Raw genomic sequence first — 23,244 nt, 5'->3', positions numbered from 1 at the left:
TTAGATACAGCGAGACTTTCCAAGTAATGGTAGGGAGAGGCTATATTGATAGCATGTCATATCCTGAATCGTGTTCCTACAAAGAATAAAGAGATCACTCCATTCAAGGAATGGGAGAAGAAAATATTAAATCTTTCCTATTTGCGTACTTGGGGTGTTTGGCCAAAGTGTATGTGCCAATCACTAAGAAACGCAAGCTCGGACCTAAAATAGTTGATTGTGTGTTTCTTGGTTATGCTATTCACAGTGTTGGTTATAGATTTTTAATAGTAAAATCTGGATTGCTTGACATGCATGTTGGCACAATTATGGAGTCCTGAGATGCTACATTCTTTGAAAACATCTTTCTCATGCGAGAGGATTTTAGCAATGCTAGTCAAGAATTTATTACAAATGATGTCCCAACCGATGTGATAGAACATAGTGAACAAATACTTGTGTGGAATCCAGAGGAGGATGACAATGAAACTCCTAAAAGGAGCAAGAGACGGAGAATTTTAAAGTCCTTTGGTGATGATTTTATTGTGTACCTTGTGGATGATACTCCTAGAACCATTGAAGAGGCATATTCCTCTCCTGACACCGACTATTGGAAGGAAGCTGTTAGGAGTGAGATGGATTCTATTATGTCTAATGGAACTTGGGAGGTTGTTGATCGTCCTTATAGGTGTAAACTTGTAGGATGCAAGTGGGTGTTTAAGAAAAAGTTTAGGCCTGATGGTACTATTGAAAAGTACAAGGCGAGGCTTGTGGCTAAGGGGTATACTCAGAAAGAAGGAGAAGACTTCTTTGACACTTATTCACCTGTTGCTCATTTGACCACAATTCGAGCGTTACTTTCCCTAGCAACATCTTATGGTCTTCTCATTCATCAAATGGATGTTAAGACAGCTTTCCTAAATGTAGAGTTGGAGGAGGAGATCTATATGGATCTGTCAGATGGGTTTGTAGCAAAAGGTCAAGAAGGAATGGTGTGTAAGTTGTTAAAATCTCTGTATGGCCTCAAGTAAGCACTTAAACAGTGGCATGAGAAGTTTGATATAACTCTTACGTCCGCTGGCTTTGTTGTGAACGAAGCCGACAAGTGTGTGTACTATCGCTTTGGTGGGGGGTGAAGGAGTGATATTGTGCTTGTATGTCGATGACATACTGATTTTTTGGATAAGCCTTAATGTGATTAAGAAAGTCAATGACTTTTTGTCTCAAAACTTTGAGATGAAGATTTAGGAGAGGCTGATGTTATCCTTAATATAAAACTAGTAAGAGAAGATGATGGTGGGATTACACTCTTGCAATCCTATTATGTGGAAAAGGTTTTAAGTCGCTTTGGTTATAGTGACTATAAACCTGTTTCAACACCTTATGATGCTAGTGTGATTTTAAGGAAAAACAAAAAGATAATGAGAGATCAGCTGAGATATTCTTAAATTATTAGTTCGCTTATGTACTTGGCTAGTGCTACGAGGCCTGATATCTCATTTGTTGTGACCAAACTAAGCCAGTTTGTTTCAAATCCGGGAGATGATCATTGGCATGCTCTAGAGAGAGTGATGCATTATCTAAAAGGTACTGCAGACTACGAGATTCACTATTCTGGTCACCCAAGGGTACTAGAGGGTTATAGTGATTCAAATTGGATTTCTGATACTGATGAGATAAAAGCCACGAGCGGATATGTGTTCACGCTTGGTGGTGGAGCTGTTTCCTAGAAGTCTTGCAAGCAGACCATCTTAACGAGGTCGACTATGGAAGCAGAACTTACAGCATTAGATACTGCCACTGTTGAGGCTGAGTGGCTTCGTGAACTCCTAATGGATTTCCCGGTGGTTAAAAAATTGATACCGGCTATCCTAATAAACTGTGATAATTAGACGGTGATTGTCAAAATGAACAGTTCAAAGGACAACATAAAGTTGTCTAGGCATGTAAAGAGATGATTGAAATCTGTCAAAAAATTGAGAAGCTCTGGAGTGATAGCCTTGGATTATATCCAAACGGCTAAAAACTTGGCAGATCAATTCACAAAGGGTTTTTCACGAAATGTGATAGACAATGCATCTAGGAAATTGGGCTTGAGACCCAGTAAGTGAGTCATACTTTGGTGGTAACCTGTCCTATGTGATAGGAGATTCTGTGAATTAGGATGGTGAAACAAGCCATTGGTTGACTTAGAGAAGAGAACCTTTGAATAAGGCTCATTCCTGTGCAGGTGCATTTCTCTTCAAACTGTAAGGCAAGTTGGCTTTTGCCTTAATGTAATCTGAGTGGCTTATTTAAGCAAAGATGTTGTCCTACAGAACATCTTATAAGGATTGCACCTATATGAGTTTGACTGCTGGTCACAGTCTATGAGAATTGGGTAATCTCTAGATACTCATGAAAGGGCCGGAGTATGACTTATACGCTCCAAACTGCGGGGATGCTTTTAAGCAGCCTAGTACCAGAAAAGGGGTTTTGGTAAAGCTTGTTTGCACAAGACTGTCAATTCAAAGCATAGTCCATTGATCAATTGTGAATAAGTGTAGCCTCTCCTCTAGGTGGATGTTCAACTTAACAGCCTCCATCGAAAATTGGTATATAAAAGCAGCAGTGAAATTGAGAGCATTTCTCGTGTGCCTCGAAATTTGGTGGGGATTGTTGGAATGTTTGGTCTAAGCCTATTTATTTCATTTAATCTCAAGGCCCATGATTAATGCTAGGTGGTTAAAGTGGTTAATCCCAAATGGGTAGTTAAGGAGTATCTTAACCAACTTAAATTGGTGGACTATCTGTGCACTAACTGAGAAATTGAGGAAGAGAGAAAGGGTGCCACGCATGAGCGCTCGCTCATCGAGTCGTGCCGTGCCGCGGCGCAGCGACGTGATGTGTGGGCTGGGGTTGGTCTGCTTTTGCAGTTTTTAATCATGAGTTGATGACTAGTAACTGACGTTGTGTTTAGTGACTAGTAACTGACGTGGTTTAAAAGGCTGACACTAATGACTAGTAACGGTTAGGGGTTACTGGTAACTGATGGTGACTAGTAACGGCTAGAGGTTACTGGTAACTGATGGTTGGTTAATGGCTATCAATCACATGTAACAGTGTCCAAGTTCGTTGAATCTCCTTCCTCTTGTGTCTATAAAATGATGCTCGTACTCTGGTTAACACGCATGAGAAAACCACTCTCTCTCTTCCCTTTCTGCTGCTGCCCGCTGCTACTTTCGCATCTCCATCGCAAGCCTCTACGCGCACAGAGCTTGTGAGAATAGGCCTCTGAAACTTCCTCTTGCTACGACACTTGCACGAGTAGGCAGGTGATCAAGTTTTTGGGGAGCGCATCTTCTGCGTGACTGCTCGCTGCGAACGACTACGTCCTACTACTTCGCGGAGGACGTTCGAGGGACTGCGCTGCACCAAAACGTCACTGCACCAACTCTGATCGACTACATCGAATAGTCCGAACCGAAGTTTCAGGCACAATGTTTGATAGTTTCAGTTCTGGGAACGGCACACCTATTGCCCCCAGCAATGGTCCTGTCCCTAGGTACACTCTGAACCTTTTCTGGTTCTTTTGTTTCTTTCTGTTCATGATTAAAATTGTGTTAAACATGAACACTCGCACATGCTCTGAGTCACTCACAATAATCATGATGTACTTAATAATATTCAGAATTAATATATACCGTAAAATGCCTAAATTTCTAACAGTATCTGCAAAACATCATTGTTGATATGATATATGTCACATGATCGCTAGAATTAAAATGTTGTCAAGTGTGAAGGTGTACAATGTTAAAATGTCTAAATTATAAAGAAACAAGTGATGCCATCAAACACGCATTTGCGGTCTCATCATAAATTTTGTAAGAAGGCCTCAGTTCAAGAATTGATATTATGCTTAAAAAAGATTTGAAGGTCTGTTCATTAAAGAGATCACTGATGTCATTCAGTTTTTTTTCAAGAATGCTATAGAGTATTCCAATTGTTTTAGATCTTACATAAGAAAAAATAGGCACAATCCCATATTATTCATTGTTTTCTTCTGCACATAAGTTGATTGGTTTCTTTTTCTTTTTACCTTCTGTTAGATGGGTTGGCTTCTCTCATGCTAAGGGGCAAGAAAGGTGACATTGGTGGAAAGCTTCTTCCGTTAGAACGGACTATTGAGCTCCAGTCTGCTGCTGCACTACACTAATTCAATTGCTGGTAGTAATAGAAGAGATAATAGAAGAGAGTGAGAGGAAAGATAGGAGATGGCAGGACATGCAAGAAAAAGCTGCACACTAGCAACAACAGCAAGGAAGCTTTCCCATCCCAATTGATGCCCATGAGTCTCTCTTGATGGCAACCTCTGCATCAGCAGCAGCATCATCCTGCCACTGCAATCATTGGTTCCTACACGTTGACTGCCCAAATGTAGTTGGCTCAGCTTCGATATGAGTGAGAGGATTGCCTTTCCTCAACTGTTTCAGAGGGTACAATTAGAGGTGTCTATGACAAATCTTATTATTGAAAGTGTATTTGGTCCCCTAAGTGAGTTTTGGTGTTGATGACATGCATGGTTAGGGAACTAATAATTTTATCAAGTGATTAACAGGTTTTAATTCTAAAGAAGTGTAAAGGTTATGAAAATAATCTCAAGAAACCCCGAATTTCAAAGAAAGAACGGTGTTGAGCTGAAAAGAAGACTTTTCTATAATTTCTAATTTTGAATTTGGGTATAGAAACGCCGTACTATTAAGAGGGATGCGGATGGATAGCTTGAAGATGCTAAAGTGCTCAATTGAGATGCTAACCACCCATTGAGAGATACAACTTACTCACTTGTACACTTGTTTTCTCAGATTTTCTGTGAGTGTCGGAAGTTCCGATAGGGGGTCGGAAGTTCCGACACCGGCCGAAAGTATTAAGAAACTTTTGACCGGGGATGCTCAGCCATTTTTATCTGGCAGTGTCAGATGTTCCGACACTATATCGGAAGTTCCGATAAAGGTCATCGGAAGTTTCTAGGAACTTCTGAGGAGAAGCTCTCAGTTGTTTTAATTTAACTTCGTCGAAAGTTCCGACCCTATATCGGAAGTTCTGACAAGCACATAAATATACTGTAACGGCTAGTTTTGGGGGCTCGGGTATAAATACCCCTCAGCCCCCCTATTCATTGCTGCTGAACAACTCGAGCTAAAATAGCCCCCAAGCATTGAATACTACTCCCCTCTCCCTTTTGAGCTAAATCCTTGAGAGTTTGAGCTAGAGATTGGTTTAGAGCAAGGTTGAAGGTGTGAGTCTTGAGGATTTGAGTGTGAGGTTCAACAAGTTCATCTCAAGAGCACCCCAAGCATCTTCGACCTTCGATTCGCATTTGTTACTCTTGAAGATTGCTTCTAGACGGCTAGGCGTCACCCGTTTGAGCGCCCTCTTTGTGTGGTGCATCCGGGAACGTTTGTATCACCCATCTTTCATGGATTCATAGTAAGTGACTCAATTGTCCTTTGTGGTTGATTGAGGGAGGTAAAGGGTTAGTGAGGACCCAGCTCTTTGTGAGCTGCTCAACGGATATGTAGCTTTCTTTGTGGAAGTAAAGTTCGGTAAACAAATCCTTGTCTCTTGTGCTTATTGTGTTCTTCGAGTTCATATTGATCTAGAAGCTTGATTCAAGCCGATCTACAAGTTTGTGTGGTTCCTAGCATATCTATCACCTGCAGTAGTCTCTATACTTCTTTTATAACCTTTTGATTCAAGCATAATTGACATATTTAGTTTTGATTTATCATTCAGCTCACTTTCCTCTATCAAAAGTTCCGACCCTGTACCGGAGGTTCCGATCCATCAGAAGTTCTGGCACAGGGTCGGAAGTTCCGAAAATATCTAATATCGCTGCGAAGTTTTTTAGAAAATTTTTGAAGTGAGACTATTCACCCCCTCTAGGCATCACAATATCCTTTCAATTGGTATCAGAGCTAATCTCTTGATTAAGGCTTAACCGCTAAGGTATTGAAGATTTCTCATAGTGGGGATGGACTTGCCACTGCTGAAGAAGCCACCGCTCAAGCCGCTGTCATTGTTGGTGCTACTCCAAGCTTTGGAGGAGGCCACATCAACCCCTTTAGTCAAATTCCAAGGAGTCAGCCACAGTCCATTCATGTGGCTACCTCGAGTGACGATTCAAGCTCAAACGATGAACTTGAGGGTGAGGACTTGGAGGCCAAGAAAAGAATGAAAGAAAGGATGAAAGTTAAGATTGAGAAGAAAGCAAATAAGTTGATGAAGAAGAGAATTAAGGAAGAAAATGACCAGCATCCCTTCTTCGAATATCATCAAGTTCCTCCTAACTACCCACATGCATCGTCTCAATATCATTCTTCTCAATTTCAATCCGTCCACTTAGGAAAACCTCCTTACTTTGATGGGACGGATTATCCCAAGTGAGCATATGATATGAAAATGCATCTCTACAAGCTTCACCCTTCTATTTGGGAAGTTGTGGTTGTAGGTGTGACTTCGCCCAAAAATGGCATACCAATGGCCGAGCAAGCTCAAGACTACTTCCGCAATACTCAAGCCGTAAGAGTCATCACTGGCTCTCTACGTGCTCAAGAATTCAACAAAGTTCGTTCCGTTGAAATTGCCAAGGTAATTTGGGACACACTTAAAGAGGCATATTAGGGGACCGATCAAGTTAAAGAAGGAAAGATGAACTTCATTCACGGAGAGCTAGAGTATTTCATCATGTTTGAGGAAGAAATCGTGAGGCAAATGTTTGATAGACTAATGCTCCTTGTACCAGACATTAGATCTCTTGGAAGCACGGATTGGGATGATCACAAGGTCACCAAGAAGATGCTTAGAGATTTCACTCCAAGGAACCCTACTCTTGCCACCATGATCAGAAGATATCCAAGTTTCAAGGCAAAGACTCCCAATCAACTTCTCAGTGAAATATTACATCAAGAATTGGTTGAGAGAGATGTGGCCAAGTCTCTTAGCGTGAGGATGAAAAAAAGTGTGTCTCTCAATGTTAGCTCTAGTGCCATGATTGAGTCAAGTCCCAAAGCTCTAAAGTCAAAGAAGGAAGACTCAAGTGAAGAAGGAAGCACCAATGAAGAGACTGCATTTGCCATTAGAAACTGTAAGAAATTCTTGAAGAAGGCTTTCAAGAAGAATGGTGATGATAGAAAGAAGACATCACAAAAAAGATGCTATGAGTGCAAGGAAGTTGGTTACTTCATTGCCGATTGTCCTTATAAGAAAAAGAAGGAAATGGAGGAGAAGAGATTAAAGGAGAAAAACAAGGACTACAGTAAGAAATATCAAGGTTAAACTCATGTTGGTCAAAAATGGGATTCTAGTGATGAAGGGTCCAACAAGGAGTGTATGGAAATACTAGCCATATGCAAGCCTACTACATCAACTAGATTCTTTAACAACACCTCCGACAATCAAGATGACACTCCTTTTTGCCTCATGGCAAAGGGAACCAAGGTACCAGATACCACATCATCCTCATCCATCTCCTCCTTTATATCTAGCAATATGCAAAATGAGTTGGATGATGAGGAAGAAAAGCTTAATGACAACATAATAAAAGAATTTGGAAACAAACGCTATAAAGAAATTAAAAAGCTTTCGAAGAAACTGGAGAAAAAGAAGGAGTCTCTCAATAGGCAGGAGGACTTGCTCATCCTTGAAAAGGAGAGAAACCTTGCCTTAGAGAAGGCTCTTGCTGAGCAAAAGGCTAAGGGTGAAAAATTGGCTATTGACTTATCTCTAGCTAATGATTCACATGAGAGGATGTTGAAGGAGCTCACTTTGGCAAATGAATCTTTAACTTCTCTAAAGACTACTCATAGTGAACTTCAAGAAAACTTCTCATGCTTAACAGTTAAATTCAAAGACCTTGAAGTTAACTATAGTGCTTTGGGAAAGCTCCAAAGCCAATTTCAAGGCAAATCTTGACTCCAATGCTTCCACTAGTGAAGGTTGCTCAAGATGCTATAAAATTGATGTAAATGCTTGTGTTGCTAACATTGCTATGCTAGAAGATTCAATCAAAGCAAGGGATGTTCAAATCAAGAGGTTGAACATGCTAGTGACACAAGGATATGAAGGTAAAGCCAAGCCCGAGCCTAAGATCAAGTATAAGGATGGGAGGCATCCTAGATACATGGACGGGCTTGGACACTACAAGAGGAGCAAGGTAAATGAATGGAAGGTGGTGAATGGTAAGGAAGTCCTCAAGTTCAACAAAGGTGCAAACCTTGGTGACTTGATGGACATGGCACATGGCATAGTAAAGACCAACACAACTCAAGTCAAGTCAACGGCCAATGCAACTACCAAGGTAAATGTCATGGAGATATCTATGACCAAGTCAAAGGACAAGGTGGTTGAACATGAGGCCTCATCAAGCTACACCACCGATTATATGGTTACAATGGACCACAATGGTAAAATAGTGGTCAAATATATTGGTGCCTACACGAAAAAGGCCATCTTTAGAAGTGTGTGGGTTCCAAAGATATATCCATCTAACCAACAAGGACCTAAATCTTTTTGGGTACCTAAATTCTAAGCTTAACTTGTTTTGTAGGCCTACTCCTCCAGTGGCACCGCATGGTTGCTTGATACTGGATGTTCAAATCATATGATCGGGGAGAAGGATATGTTTTCATCCCTAGAGTATTTTGACACACCCAAAGAAAGCATTGTCTATGGTGATAATAGCAAAGGGGATATAATCGGAATGGGTAACATTGCTATCTCAAATGACAACTCTCTCTCAAATGTTTATTTAGTTGAATCTTTAGGATACAATTTGTTGTCCATCTCACAACTTTGCAAGAAGGACTACAATTATCTCTTTACTAATGTGGGTGTGACCGTCTTTAAAAGGGAGGATTCCTCGATTGCTTTTACGGGTCGTTTGAAGGGCAAGCTCTATGTAGTTGATTTCACAATGGATAGAGTTAAGTCCAAGATTTGTTTAGTGGCAAAAACTAACTTGGGTTGGCTTTGGCATCGCCGACTAGCCTATGTTGGGATGAGGAACTTGGCCAAATGTCAAAAAGGCGATCACATCCTAGGACTAATAAATATTATCTTTGAGAAAGATATGGTATGTAGTGCATGTCAAGCCAGAAAGCAAGTTGGTGCTCCACACCCCACTAAGAACATCATGACCACATCAAGACCATTAAAGCTTCTACACATGGATTTATTTGGACCCATTGCTTACGTTAGCATTGGCGGTAATAAATACGATCTTATTATTGTTGATGATTTTTCCTGTTTCACTTGGGTATTCTTTTTGCAAGATAAAAGTGAAGCTCAAGGAATAGTCAAGAAATTCACAAGAAGAGCTCAAAATGAATATGAGTTGAAGATCAAGAAAATAAGGAGTGACAATGGCCCGAAATTTCACAACACCAATGTTGAAGAATTTCTTGATGAAGAAGAAATCAAGCATGAATTCTCCGCTCCATACACACCTCAACAAAATGGCATTGTGTAGAGAAAGAATCGAATATTGATTGAAGCCGCAAAAACCATGCTTCATGAGTACAAGACCCCGAATATCTTCATGAGTACAAGAAAGAATTTCTTGATGAAGAAAAAATCAAGCATGTTAGTGATTATATCTTGTCATATGCATCACGTTGATATACATGTCACACCTTTGCACCCCACGAATGCAAGGATATAAGGGGAGCTCACTTAATATGTGCAAATGGCATTTGAGGCCATTTTTTTTTCTATGCACATGTTAAGGGGGAGCTCACCTATATAGTTGGATTCAAAATGTTTATATATCTCATGTGAGCCCAAATTGTATTGTCATCAATCACCAAAAAGGTGGAGATTGGAAGTGCATTTGGTACCCTAAGTGGGTTTTGGTGTTGATGACATACATGGTTACGAGATTAATAATTTTATCAAGTGATTAATAGGTTTTAATTCTAAAGAAGTGCAAAGGTTATGAAAGGAATCTCAAGAACCCCTAAATTTCAAAGAAAGAACGGTGTTGAGCTCAAAAGAAGACTTTTCTATAATTTCTAATTTTGAATTTGGGTATAGGAATGTCGTACTATTAAGGGAGATGCGGATGGATAACTTGAAGATGCTAAAGTGCTCAATTGAGATGCTAACCACCCATTGAGAGACACAACTCACTCACTTGCACACTTGTTTTCTCACATTTTCTGTGAGTGTCGGAAGTTCCGACACCGACCAGAAGTATTTAGAAACTTCCAACCGGGGATGCTCAGCCATTTTTATCTGGCAGTGTTGGAAGTTCCGATAAAGGCCACTAGAAGTTTCTTGAAACTTCCGAGGAGAAGCTCTCAGCTGCTTTAATTTAACTTCGTCGAAAGTTCTGACCCTATGTCGGAAGTTCCGACAAGCAAATAAATGTACTGTAACAATTTATTTTTGGGGCTCGGGTATAAATACCCCCTCAGGCCCCTCATTCATTGCTGCTGAACAACTCGAGCTAAAACAGCCCCCAAGCATTGAATACTACTCCCCTACTCCCTTTTGAGCTAAATCCTTGAGAGTTTGAGCTAGAGATTGGGTGAGAGCAAGGTTGAAGGTGTGAGTCTTGAGGATTTGAGTGTGAGGTTCAACAAGTTCATCTCAAGAGCACTCCAAGCATCTTCGGCCTTCGATTCACATTTGTTACTCTTGAAGATTGCTTCTAGACGGCTAGGCGTCACCCGTTTGAGCGCCCTCTTTGTGTGGTGCGCCTGGGAACGTTTATATCACCCATCTTTCGTGGATTCATAGTAAGTGACTCAATCCTCCTTTGTGGTTGATTGAGGGAGGTAAAGGGTTAGTGATGACCCAACTCTTTGTGAGCTGCTCTGGAGACGTAGCTTTCTTTATGGAAGTGAACTTTGGTAAACAAATCCTTACCTCTTGTGTTGTGTTCTTCGAGTTCATATTGACCTAGAAGCTTGATTTAAGCCGATCTACAAGTTTGTGTGGTTCCTAGCATATCTATCACCTGCATTAGTCTCTACACTTCATTTATAACCTTTTGATTCAAGCAGAACTGGTAGATTCAATTTTGATTTTGAATTTCGTTCGGCTCACTTTCCTCTGTCGGAAGTTCCAACGCTGTACCGGAAGTTTCGATCCATCGGAAGTTCCGGCACAACGTTGGCAGTTCCGACATATCTAATACCGCTACGAAGTTTTTTAGAAAATTTTTGAAGTGAGACTATTCACCCCTTTCTAGGCATCACAAGATCCTTTCAATTATGTATGTGTTAATCTCTTTTCAAGTGCCATTTACCACCATTGTTCACCATTTAAGTGGATTTATTAGTGTGTGTCTTGTTCACATGACATTTCTTTTGAAATATTGAAATATAACGTGGCAGTTGGGCTATGTGTATTGGAATGATATTTGAATTTCTATGCGCACGACAAATTTATATTGATTGTGAATGTATGAATATGCAAGCTAAATCTGTATGAACAGAAACATGGCTACACACATATTTTGGTGTGGTTGACAAGCATTTTTTTACCATTTTCTTTTATATAAGAGAAATTTATTTCGCCCGTAGCAACGCATGAGCATGAGCCTAGTAAAAACTAAGTTTTAGAACTGTAAGACCGTTCATGTATCAATATACAAGTTATGATTGCCATTCAACAAACAACCCAGCCGTTATACTAACAACTTAGTGTACCCGAGGTGGGTCTGAAAACAGGCATTAAGAATTGTGTAAGATGTTCCGTTGGTTCAGCAGCAAACCTCAATTTCCATTTTGGCCCTCAGAAGGAAATAATCGAACTGGCATGAAGGATCTCTACGAAACATCCAAAGTACTAACACATTCAAAATTGTATTTTTACAATCTAAGACATATTTTTCAAAAAAAACAATCCAATACATGCATGCATTAGAAGAAAAACATCTTGTTATAAAACAATATACAAATCAACATAAAGCATATAATTCAAGTGAACAACATTTCTTTTCGGAGGCAGCACTTCCCCTAGCAGACCATATAGGTTTAACAGGTCAACTAGCTCATCAGGATGGTCTCCGGTTGTTAAAACAATACAAGTCAATACACAGAGGATATGCTCGAAGTCAATAACATTTCTTTTCGGAGGCAGCACTACCCCAAGGGCACCACATAGGTTTAACATGTCAACTAACTCATCAGGATGGTCTCCAGTTGTTTACCCAGTCTGTCAATGTACCCACATTCCTACTAATATCCTCCACATTGTCGCTTCGCAAGGGCGTCACAATGTCCTCTTTGTAGCTCTCCCTCGCTTCCTCCAGGAGCACTTGGAAGATCTCGCACTCTATGTTGTTTGAGAGCTTGGAACCCGTATAACCTCTGCGAATAAGATTCTGTCAGACATAATGACCGTGGCATGTCAGTTGTTCTGAATGAGTGGTTCCGTAGAAATTTCACTTGAATTACCTGCTGGTCAAGCGATCATGCAGAATTGAGTTGTCAGTCTGGAGCACAACTACTAGGTCAAACCAACGCTCCGGAAAGAAATCGCATCCATGGTAATCTACCAGTATACCACCTTCTTCCATCATGTCCTCAAGCTCGTCGCAGACCTGCAACCAAGAATATAGCAACCATTAAAAGCCTATCCAACAGCAGAAATAAGGAACACTGACAGTGCTCTAAGTGAACTTCAGTAAATCCCAAATGGGAACATGGAGTCCCGCAGGCACCACAGACGCCATGTTCACCAGCATGTAAATAAACAGCATGACAAATATGTAGCAAAGTAAGCCCCAAAATGGATGATGTTGAACAGGGGAGGCAGTCGCTACATCACACTAACAACTGGCCAGTCACTTGTTAGTTACGCCCATAATAAGAATGTTGCACATAAAAGCATCTCCATCTTTATAAGATCAACCAACCATAAATACAATATGGCAATACATGTCACAACTGCAACACAAGAGTTACCAATAACCTGTGTGCAATTTATAACAACATTTGTTACAGTTGTATATATTAGAACCACCTTAAGAGGGAATCGTCAAGAGAACATAAAATAAATGTACATGGATCAACTAATGCCAGTGTTGGGAAAGAAGATCCTTGCTCAGATGCTGTTCTGGAGCTAGGATGTATGTCCACGAAGTAGACTCATGCTAGCCTCAAGGAAGAAAAAAACTAATCCAGAAGAGCACCATCCACAGTAAGAATGGAGTGATTCCATGAGGAATGTTGCACTAGTGGATCGTGCCTTCTTCCTGAATACCAGTATCAGTCAAGCCATAGACAGAAATCCCAGGTCTACAACAATCATCAATAACAAACAGGATAACTTACATGCTCTAAGATCATGAGTTAACCCTGTACAAAAGGTAGTAGCATGACTAGCCTTAGATTACAACTACCTACAGATGGTATTATACAAGGAACTTACACATATAGACTCAGTTCCAGGTGATCGTTGTTGTAGAGCTAGGATGTAGGTCCACAAAACAAAACCATGTTAGTTTCAAGAAAAATTTAGTCTAGTAGAAGAGCACCATCCACACAAAGAATGCAATAGTTCCATGTGGATGTTGCACTAGTGGAATGTGTCTTCTTGAATGCCAACATCAGTTGAGCCATAGACAGACATCCCAGGTCTACAACAATCATCATCGGCAAACAGGATACTCTGCTGTAAATTCATTCGGAATTAAGAAAATAACTTATCAATTAAGACCTGACCAAGAGAAGATAACAGAGACTAACTAATCCGAACTTGATGACTTCTACCATTGCCCTGGCTTGTTGCTGCTGTGTCCTTGCCTGGCTGGCAGCTAAGATGCCAAGTGAACATGATACACTCATTGTTATAAACAAGCCTAAAATATGTGAATCAATTTCATTGTTGTAGGAAAAATTACCACCTTGGCAAACCTCTGAGACAAATGAGATATGAGACTTCAGACCTATTTATCCAGTGTATGCATCAATCAATTTAACATGGGATTTTGTTTGTTGCAGGAGCATACAAAATGTCTCGAATCTACCTGTTCTGACAGGTGATCCAGATTTCAGAATGACCAGCTAACCATGGGCGAGGCCCTGTTTCTCAAATGGCGCCTAGCTAAAGCAGTAATGCTAGCCTGGAAACTTGCCCTGTTGTTGGGCAGACGACATTATTACAAAACACATATACAAAATTATTGCATCTTAAAAGCTTAACACGGAAGGGATAAAAACAATACAAGGCACAGCGCAAATCAACCCCAGAATAACCACCAATTTTCAGGATCCACGCATAAGAAATCAGATATTTCCGCTCTATTTTTAATTTAATCTACGCGGGAAATGACGAAATTACGGTACAGATTACACGATTCGATGAACACAGGAGCCAGGACTGGGAGAATGGGGGATTAGCGGCGGAGGTGGAGGCTTACCAGGTCCTCGTTGATGACGTGGCACTCGAGGTCGTCGTCCCAGCCGTCGTGGAGGCTCTTCTCGCGGACGAGGTCGCCGATGTTGACGTGGCGGAGACCCGCAGCTTCAGAGAGGAGGGAGCACGTCGTCGTCTTCCCCGTGCCCGGAGTCCCCGTCACCAACACGTTCGGCCGCGAGCGCCGGGAGGCGCCGCCGTTCGCCACCGCCATCGGGAGAGCAGGGTTTTAGGTTTCTTTCTCTCTCTAAAACTGATGCGAACGCTTTTATACGGGCCCCCTGCCAGACAGAGAGGTAGGGAGGGAGGAGCACCACGGTTGTGGGCTGGGCTTGTGGCAGTAGGATGCCTTTGCGGGCCGGTGTGTTATTCTTGCTGGGCCGGATTATTCCACTCTTTTTCCATTTTTGGTTGGTCGTCTACCAAGAGCAACTCCAGCAAAGTCTAGGGTTTAGCCCCAAAGTCTCTACTCAAGCTGTAGGAACTGAGAGCAAAAAAATCGCACTGCAGGCCCTACTCGGATCCCTACTTTAGGGAGGCCCCTATTTTTCTCTCCTCAACCCCATCTCCCACGGGTGAGTAGGGAGGCCCCTACTCGGTGGTTGGCCGTTCCCATCCGCCCACGCTAAGGAGGAAACCACTCACCGGACCTTGCCCCGCTCCTCTCCGCCGCAGAGACTCGTCGCGTCGCCGCACAGACTCATCGCGTCGCCCTCGCTCCACTGCGTCCCACTCGCCGGCCTCTTCGCTCCCGCACGATCCGGCCACGCGGGCCATGCTCCTCCGCGCCGCCGGTTGATTCCGGCAGCGGGGGGCCTGCTCCTCCGCCCCGTCTATCGATTCCAGCCGCACAGGCCCTGCTCCTCCGCCCCGTCACTCGATTCGGGTCGCGCAGCCACGCACCTCCGCCCCGCTATCGATTCCAGACGTGCCGCCCCCTCGATTCCTCCCCGGTGCCGGCGGGAGTGCAATCCATGCGCCGCCTGGAGCTTCCTCCCCCGCGCGGGCGGATTCGCCGTCCGAGCCATCGCCCTCCTCGCCTGTGGGATCCCCGTCGCCCTCCTCGCCTGCTGTCCACTGGCCGGCCCCCGCTTCGATCGACGACGCCGGGCGGGTGGGCAGAGGTCGGTCCTGGGATGCGGCGGAGTAGTGGTAGCTGGTGGGATGGGAGCAAGCGATGCAGGGGATCGAGTTTGGCATGTGGGAGAAAGAAGAGATAAAGGTGGGAGGGAGAGGAGAGTGGGTCCCGCTTGTCGTATGAGAAAAAAAAATATTAGACATTTACAGATGGGTCCTATAGTTGTCCATTTGACCCGCGGCATAACATTTTGGCCCAGTCCAGGCACGGCCCAGCACAGCGGCCTTACAGGCCGGGCTGGCCCGGCCTACACCACAGGCCGCCCTGGGCCACTGCCTCAACCCGTGGGCTGCCCCGGCACAGCCTGTTTTGGCCCGGCTAAGAGGCCGGCCCATATGAACTCTCCGGCCTAAACGGCCTGTTCCAACGGCACGCTCCTCTTCTACCAAGTTCCAGCCGCCTCCTACCGAGTCTCGACCCTCCACCTCCTCCCGACCCTTCGCCTTCGCCTCCCCCGCCTCCTCCCGACCCTTCGCCTCCTCCCAGCTCCCGCACGGCCGCGCCCCTTCGCCGCCGCCTCCCGACCCTCCCGGCTCCCACTGCCTCCTGGCCCTCCTGGCTGGCCGGCTCCTGCTGCGTCTCGGCCCTCCCCGTGCGGCCGCGCCCTCCGCGGCTCCGTCGCTTCCCCTGCCAGGCCGCGCGCGATTCGGCTGGCACCAGCGCGGTGAGGAGGAGCTTCAGGGTTGAGGCGTCGATGGGCGGGAAGCGAGGTCGAGGGAGAGCGTGTAGACGGCAACCGGTGACAGGGGGTATTGTACGGCGCACGGAGCAGTGATGCGGGGCAGCACGAGCACAGCCAGCCCACTAAGGCCCCCCGGGCCAGTGGGCTGGCACGATCTGCCTAAGAAGGTTGTGGGCCGTGCCTGGGCCCCTCCTTCAGCACGCGGGCTGGCACGGCACGATTACTATGCGGGCCTAAGCAAGCCGGGCCTAATTGGGTCAGGCCAAACTGTGCCCGTGCTAGGTCGGGCTAGGCCGCCTGTTTGGCCATCTATAATGGGTCCCAGCCATAAGAATAAAAGTAGGGATTAGTTGTAGGGGCTGTTTCTAGAGTTGGTGTTAAAAAACATGGATGGAAAAAGTAGGGGGAGCTCCTACTCAACAAAATAGGGACCCGAAGTAGAACCTATCGCTGGAGTTGTTCTAACTTAATATATTTTATTGTACTAACTTATTTGAACACCTAGTATAAAAGAACAACTTAATATATTTTATTGTACTAACTTATTCAAACACCTAGTATAAAGCACAAGGTGAATCATCATGCAAAGCAAGCTATCAACTAATCACCCTATGCAACATTCATAGCAATGTAAAAACAGCTTTGATCAAACTAAATATCTCGAAACCATTTCTAGTGAAAGTTTGATCAAACCTTGTCTAGAACACCATGTATTTGTGGCTTGTAGTACAACCAACCAAACACCTGCTCGTTTCATGGATTGATTTCTGGGTGCTTGTATATACCGTACGTGGTTCAGCAATGTGTCATCTGCCAGGAAGATGGAATCGTCATGTTACAACATAGCCCAACAGCATGAGTCATCATCTCGTGGCTGTCCGGCTAACTGCTCCTTCAGTCATTTTCCCCAGCGGTTACAGGCCTCCTGCAGGATGCAGCTGCCAGTGGTCCGAGTTAACTGCCACCACTTGCAGCCTCTCCCATGCTCCAATATAATCAGTCCATTTCTTTGATAATTAGAACCCTAAGCTAGCAACATAAGCAATGCAAGTGGCAACATAATTTGGAGGTTTACATTGGGTAAGAAGACACGTTGCATAATGCACATTGTGCTGGCTTATATGCAGTGCCTTTTTGTTCTTGTGGAATTTGCAACAGCTGCAGCATTTTCCAATAGTCAGGGGCATCCATTGAGTTAGTTTTTCAGCTGAGGATAGGTGGCCGGCTCAGTTGCCTACTTCCCTGGAAACTGAAAATGATCCCCTTCTAAGGTTTGTAAACATAAATCTACAAACAGCATGTGTACATTGTGCACAAAGTTCTAGCGTGCATCTTTGTTACAAATACTACCCGATAAAGGCCTCCAACAGAACTCCAAAAAGGTTTATTCACCACCGTTTCTCAGCATATTCGATTAGCGAACAGCATCGCATGCATCTTCTTCGCGTTGCGCATGTAGGATCCAGTCCCGCGCATTGGAGTCTCCATCCGCGTAACCGACCCCTTTGACACCTGCCCCTTGTTGCTTCTGCGCCATGTTGGCGTCGGCGCCTGTGTCTTCTAGCTACACGGCCATGTCACAATGCCACAGAGACGGCCAGACAGCTACCACGCGCTCTCGTATCTTGTCGTTGTCCCCTTCGTCGCGCCAAATGCACGCCTGCTTATATAAGCCGTCGCGAGAGCTCGGGTTGATCCCTCCCTCGTGTAGGCTAGCTTACGATCGAGGAGGTGGCGGCGACGATGGCGCGGGAGAAGCTGCAGGTGCTGCACGCGCTGGACGTGGCGGAGACGCAGCGTTACCACGTCCGCGCGGTGGTCATCGCCGGCACGGGCTTCTTCGCCGACGCCTACGACCTCTTCTGCATCACGCTGGTCACCAGGCTCCTGGGCCGCATCTACTACCACGTCCCGGGCCGCGGCGAGCCCGGGCGGCTCCCGCCGCGGCTGGAGGCGGCGATCAGCGGCGCCACCTTCTGCGGCATGGTCGTGGGCCAGCTCTTCTTCGGCTGGCTCGGCGACAGGGTCGGCCGCAAGCGCTTCTACGGCAAGACTGTCATGCTCATGGCCATGGGCTCCTTCCTCTCGGGCCTCTCCTTCGGCCGCACCGCCGGCGGCGTCATGGCCACGCTCTGCTTCTTCCGCTTCTGGCTCGGCGTCGGCATCGGCGGAGACTACCCGCTCTCCGCAACCATCATGGCCGAGTATGCCAGCAAGCGGACTAGGGGCACCTTCGTCGCCGCCGTCTTCGCCATGGAGGGCTTCGGCGTTCTCGCCGGCTGCATCGTCACGCTCGCCGTCTCCGCCACGTTCCAGGCGCGAACCGGCGCTCCGGCCTACGAGGAGGACCCCGCGGCGTCCACCCCGCCGCAGGCCGACTACGCGTGGAGGATCGTCCTCATGGCCGGCGCCATCCCGGCGTGCCTCACCTACCACTGGCGGATGCTGATGCCCGAGACGGCACGCTACACGGCGCTGGTCGCCCGCGACGCCGGCAAGGCCGCGCGCGACATGTCCAGGGTGCTCGAGGTGGACATCACCGCCGGCGAGCCGGGCGAGATGGAGGGCTTCACCAGGGGCAGGGACGACTACGGCGTCCTGTCCCGCCGCTTCGCGCTCCGCCACGGCCTCCACCTCCTCGGCGCCGCCGCGTGCTGGTTCGTGCTCGACGTCGTCGTCTACTCCCAGAACATCCTCCAGGAGAAGATCTTCAGTGACGCAAAGTGGGTGCCTAAGGCGCGCACCATGAGCGCGCTGGAGGAGGCCTACCGCATCGGCCGCGCGCACGCCATCATCGCGCTCTGCGGCACGCTGCCGGGCTACTGGTTCGCCGTCGCCTTCGTCGACGTCGTCGGCCGGAAGGCCATCCAGTTCCTCGGCTTCGCCATGATGATGTCGTTCATGCTCGCCATCGCCGCCCTCTACGACGGCCTGACGGCGAGCCCCGGGCGGCGGACATGGCTGGTGGTCATGTACGCCGTCACCTTCTTCTTCGCCAACTTCGGGCCCAACAGCACCACCTTCATCGTGCCGGCGGAGATCTTCCCGGCACACCTGCGCGCGACGTGCCACGGGATGTCGGCGGCGGCGGGGAAGGTCGGTGCCATCTTCGCGACGTTCGGGTTCATGTACGCCGCGCAGATGGCGGACGGCAGCGAGGCGGCCGAGACGGGGTACCCGTTGGGCATTGGCGCCCGCACCTCCTTGTTCGTGCTCGGCGCGTCCAACGTGCTGGGGATACTCTTCACCTGCTTCCTGCCGGAGCCGAAGGGGAGGTCGCTGGAGGAGGTGTCCGGTGACGGCAGCGAGTCCATGGACAAAGATGACGCAGACGTGGACGTGGGCGACTCCCAGATTCTACCGCTGTAGATGTTCGTTTGGTGGCAAGGGTACCGGTGCTCATGGCTGAGGGGCAATTGATTTTGTGCGCATTATTTATATTTAAATATGTCAGTCTTATATATAAACATCGGTCAAAAATAACAAAAAAATCAGCTCAAATTAAATTGAACTTATCTCCCAGGAAGGTGGGCCGGGAGCTGCCGGGCATGGCTGCCAGATAGGTGCTCAGTGTGTGGGCTACCAACCAATAGCAATGATACACGTAGCAAGAACGGGAAGGGGAGCGGGAACGGCTAGTCTTGAAACAAGACCTGGGTGTGTTCTGAAATTTTGGATATACAACTCGGCTAGAGAGACTAAAGTAGCACAGCTACTGAGATAAAAAAAAACACTCAAGTTCATGCCTAAGAGGGTTCCATGTGATGGCGTTTGGCTTTACACCCATGCCCATAACAGATCGAATTAGGATCAACTCCTTTGGATATATAACTCCCTCCCACAAAGACGGTTCGTTTAGAAAATTTTAGATAAGATAGTAGCGATGCTAAAAGTCCAAAGTACTCATAATAACTCTTCTTAATCAGATGGATTACCGAGTACAATTAATTATGCATGACACTTGCAGTAATTGTCAGACATATTAGCCTTCTTTATTTAGCGAGTCTGGCTCGGGCATCGATGGTGGGAGTAAATGATCGATTCGTTAACGGGGCCAGAAGGTATTATGAGGGCCTTTGTTGGATGGTTTGAAAGTTATATAAATACTCTTTGTGGGACAAGTTTTGAAGGTTAAGCAAACAATCTTTTTGGGACGGGGGGAGTACGTTGGAAGCAGATCTATTATCTATATGGTTATTTTTTACTATATTGTATCTATCATGATCAAATATCTAAGATTCAATATTTGTAATCCATTTTACAAAATTATTGACATCCAACTAATATATTGTTGGGAGTGTCTAGATGCCTGCTGACAGATTTATGAGACAAAATCTGTCATATTCTCAACCAATAGAAAGATGCCACATCATAAAGAAAAATATGAAAGATTTTTTAGACAAAATCTGTCATATTCTCAACCAATAGAAAGTTGCCACATCACGAAGAAAAATATGAACGATTTATTAGACAAAATCTATCGGATTATAAACAATAAAAAGTTGCCACATCACAAAGGAACAATATAATAGATAAAGAAACAAGAAATTTATCAGATTATTTGAAATTAAGGGGATGGAAAGGGATGAGAAGAAAGTCCTTGAAGAGGGATCCACTTGTTAGTTTTAGCATGTATCATGAAGCATACCCATTGGGCATAAATCTGACAGATTTTTTTCAAGAAATCCGTTAACAGATAGATAGCATTTCTCTATATTGTTTTGTAGTATTCTTACCATCCTCGGCGTCCACACTTCCTCTTCAAATCTTCTTGCAAGCGCCGAACACACCTGGTGGATGTCCAATAGCCGAACCTAATACTCCGTAGTCAAATTCTACTCTCCTGGATGTTGGAAAACACGTTTGTAACAAACACTTGTAACAGATAGATTCTACCATGAGTTGTTGTGATCACGAGCTGGTTTAGTTGTAGATAGAGTTGTTTAAACAACCAAATCTCTTGTAACTAGGAGGCTAGCCAGATCACAACAACCATGGCATGTAAGCCACGCAGAGGGCTATTCTCAGCTCTATATAAACATGCAGGGCGGCCCCTAACGGGGTACACGCTTTCATCCAACTTACATGGTACCTAGGGCCAACCTCAAACTCATCTAGGCAATGGCGAGCTCTTCAACCTCTTTCCTCGTCGCGGCACCCATCGGGCTCCTCGTCACGGAGAAGCTCACGCGCCACAACTTCTCCCTATGGAAGGCGCAGATCATGCCTGCCATCCGGGACGGCCAGCTGGAGGGGTTCCTAAATGGCAAGGCTGTCGAGCCTCCCAAGGAGATTGAAGAGCTTATCGACGCGAAGAAGATTTCAACGCCGAACGAGGCGTACGCCAAGTGGGTAGCAGCCAATCAACAAGTGCTTGGCTACCTGCTCTTGACGGTCTCCAAGGAGATCCTGACTCAGATCGCTGATAAGAAGATGGTGATTGAAGCCTAGCACGACATCGAGGAGATGCTGGCATCGTAGACCCGCGCCAAGTCCGTGAGCACACGGATCGCCCTCGCCACGATGCAGAAAGGCAACATGTCTACGGCGGACTACCTTAGCAAGATGAAGTCCCTCTCAGATGAGATGGCGGCCTCCAGCAAGCCTCTTGATGATGAGGAACTCGTCAGCTACATGCTCATCGGGCTGGACGCTGAGTGCAACCCGGTTGTTTCAGCTGTTCTGGCACGGCTGGAGCGAATCACCGTGGGGGAGTTGTACACCCAACTCCTCACATTTGAGCAGCGAATTGATCTGCTGTACGGTGGGTCCAAGTCATCTGCCTACGCCACAATGCACGGTGGAAGAGGTGGTCGTGGCGGCAACATGCGTGGTCATGGCAACAGTGGTGGCGTGATCATGGCAATGGTGGTAGTGATGGCTACAACACCAACAACAATGGAGGAGGCATGAAGGCCAAGGTGAAGTGCCAAGTGTGCTTCAAAGGAGGGCACACCACAATTGAGTGCTGGTACCGCTTTGATTAGGACTTTGCCCTTGATGAAAGGAGCCCTGGAGCGGCCATGAACACCTACGGCGTCGACACCAACTGGTATGTCGACTCGAGCGCCACGAACCACATCACTGGTGAGCTGAACAAGCTTGTTGTCCACGATGTCTACAACAGCAACGAGCAGATCAAGATAGCCAACGGTGCAGGTATGAACATCGATCATGTTGGTCAAGTTATTGTGCATACCCCTAGTCGTAATCTTTACCTTGTTGATGTCCTACATGTTCTTGATGCTCGCAAGAATTTAATCTTTGTTCATAGGCTCACTTCCAATAATCAAGCTTTCTTAGAATTCCATCCTGATTTTTTCTTAATAAAGGATCATGCAACAAAGAGTGTTATCCTTTGAGGCAAGTGTAGAGGAGGCCTCTACACCCTTCCTTCTAGTGTGCATGAGCCGAGCAGCAGACAAGTTCTAGCCGCAGCTAAGCCTTCATCACCAAGGTGGCATAGTCGTTTAGGGCACCTATCTTTTGAAATTGTTCATCGTGTCATTAGTTATAATAACCTTCCTTGGTCTAGTGATAAGAATAAATACCTAGTCTGTGATGCATGTTAGCAGGCTAAGAGTTATCAGCTTCCATACCCAAAGTCATCGAATGTGTCTAAATTTCCTTTAGAATTGGTTTTTTCTGATGTATGGGGTTCTGCTCCAGATTCTGTTGGAAGGAAGAAATATTATGTTAGTTTCATTGATGACTTCAGCAAATTTACTTAGATTTATCTTTTAAAGCACAAATCAGAAGTGTTTCAGTGCTTCCATGAATTTCAAAATCTTGTTGAGCGCTTATTCAATCGCAAGATCATATCTATGCAAATAGATTGGGGTGGCGAGTATGAAAAAGTTAATTCCTTCTTTCAACAAGTTGGGATATCCCATCACATCTCATGTCCATATGCGCAGCATAAAAACGGCTCAACAGAGCGCAAACATTGGCACATTGTAGAAGTAGGTATTGTCCTCTTATCTCATCCGAGCACACCTCTCAAGTTTTGGGATCAGGCATTCCTTGCAATTGCATACTT

General features: G+C 45.6%; 2 protein-coding genes across 2 annotated transcripts; one reads left to right on the top strand and one right to left on the bottom strand.

Annotated features, from left to right (window-relative positions):
- Positions 1-11,885: 11,885 nt before the first annotated feature.
- Positions 11,886-14,636, bottom strand: LOC101753046 (adenylate kinase isoenzyme 6 homolog). The gene is made up of 3 exons (XM_004955979.2): positions 14,390-14,636; positions 12,423-12,568; positions 11,886-12,335 (listed from the first exon to the last, which is right to left on the bottom strand). Exons 1-3 carry the CDS (start codon positions 14,597-14,599, stop codon positions 12,152-12,154), a joined length of 540 nt encoding a protein of 179 aa, XP_004956036.1. The 5' UTR covers positions 14,600-14,636; the 3' UTR covers positions 11,886-12,151.
- Positions 14,637-17,931: 3,295 nt separating this feature from the next.
- On the top strand, positions 17,932-19,693 carry LOC101752638 (probable inorganic phosphate transporter 1-7). Its single transcript, XM_004955978.2, has one exon. It carries the CDS (start codon positions 17,949-17,951, stop codon positions 19,572-19,574), a length of 1,626 nt encoding a protein of 541 aa, XP_004956035.1. The 5' UTR covers positions 17,932-17,948; the 3' UTR covers positions 19,575-19,693.
- Positions 19,694-23,244: the final 3,551 nt, after the last annotated feature.

Source organism: Setaria italica, chromosome II (assembly GCF_000263155.2).
Source record: "Setaria italica strain Yugu1 chromosome II, Setaria_italica_v2.0, whole genome shotgun sequence".
Lineage (NCBI taxonomy): Eukaryota > Viridiplantae > Streptophyta > Magnoliopsida > Poales > Poaceae > Setaria > Setaria italica.
This window is presented reverse-complemented; position numbering and strand designations above follow the sequence as displayed.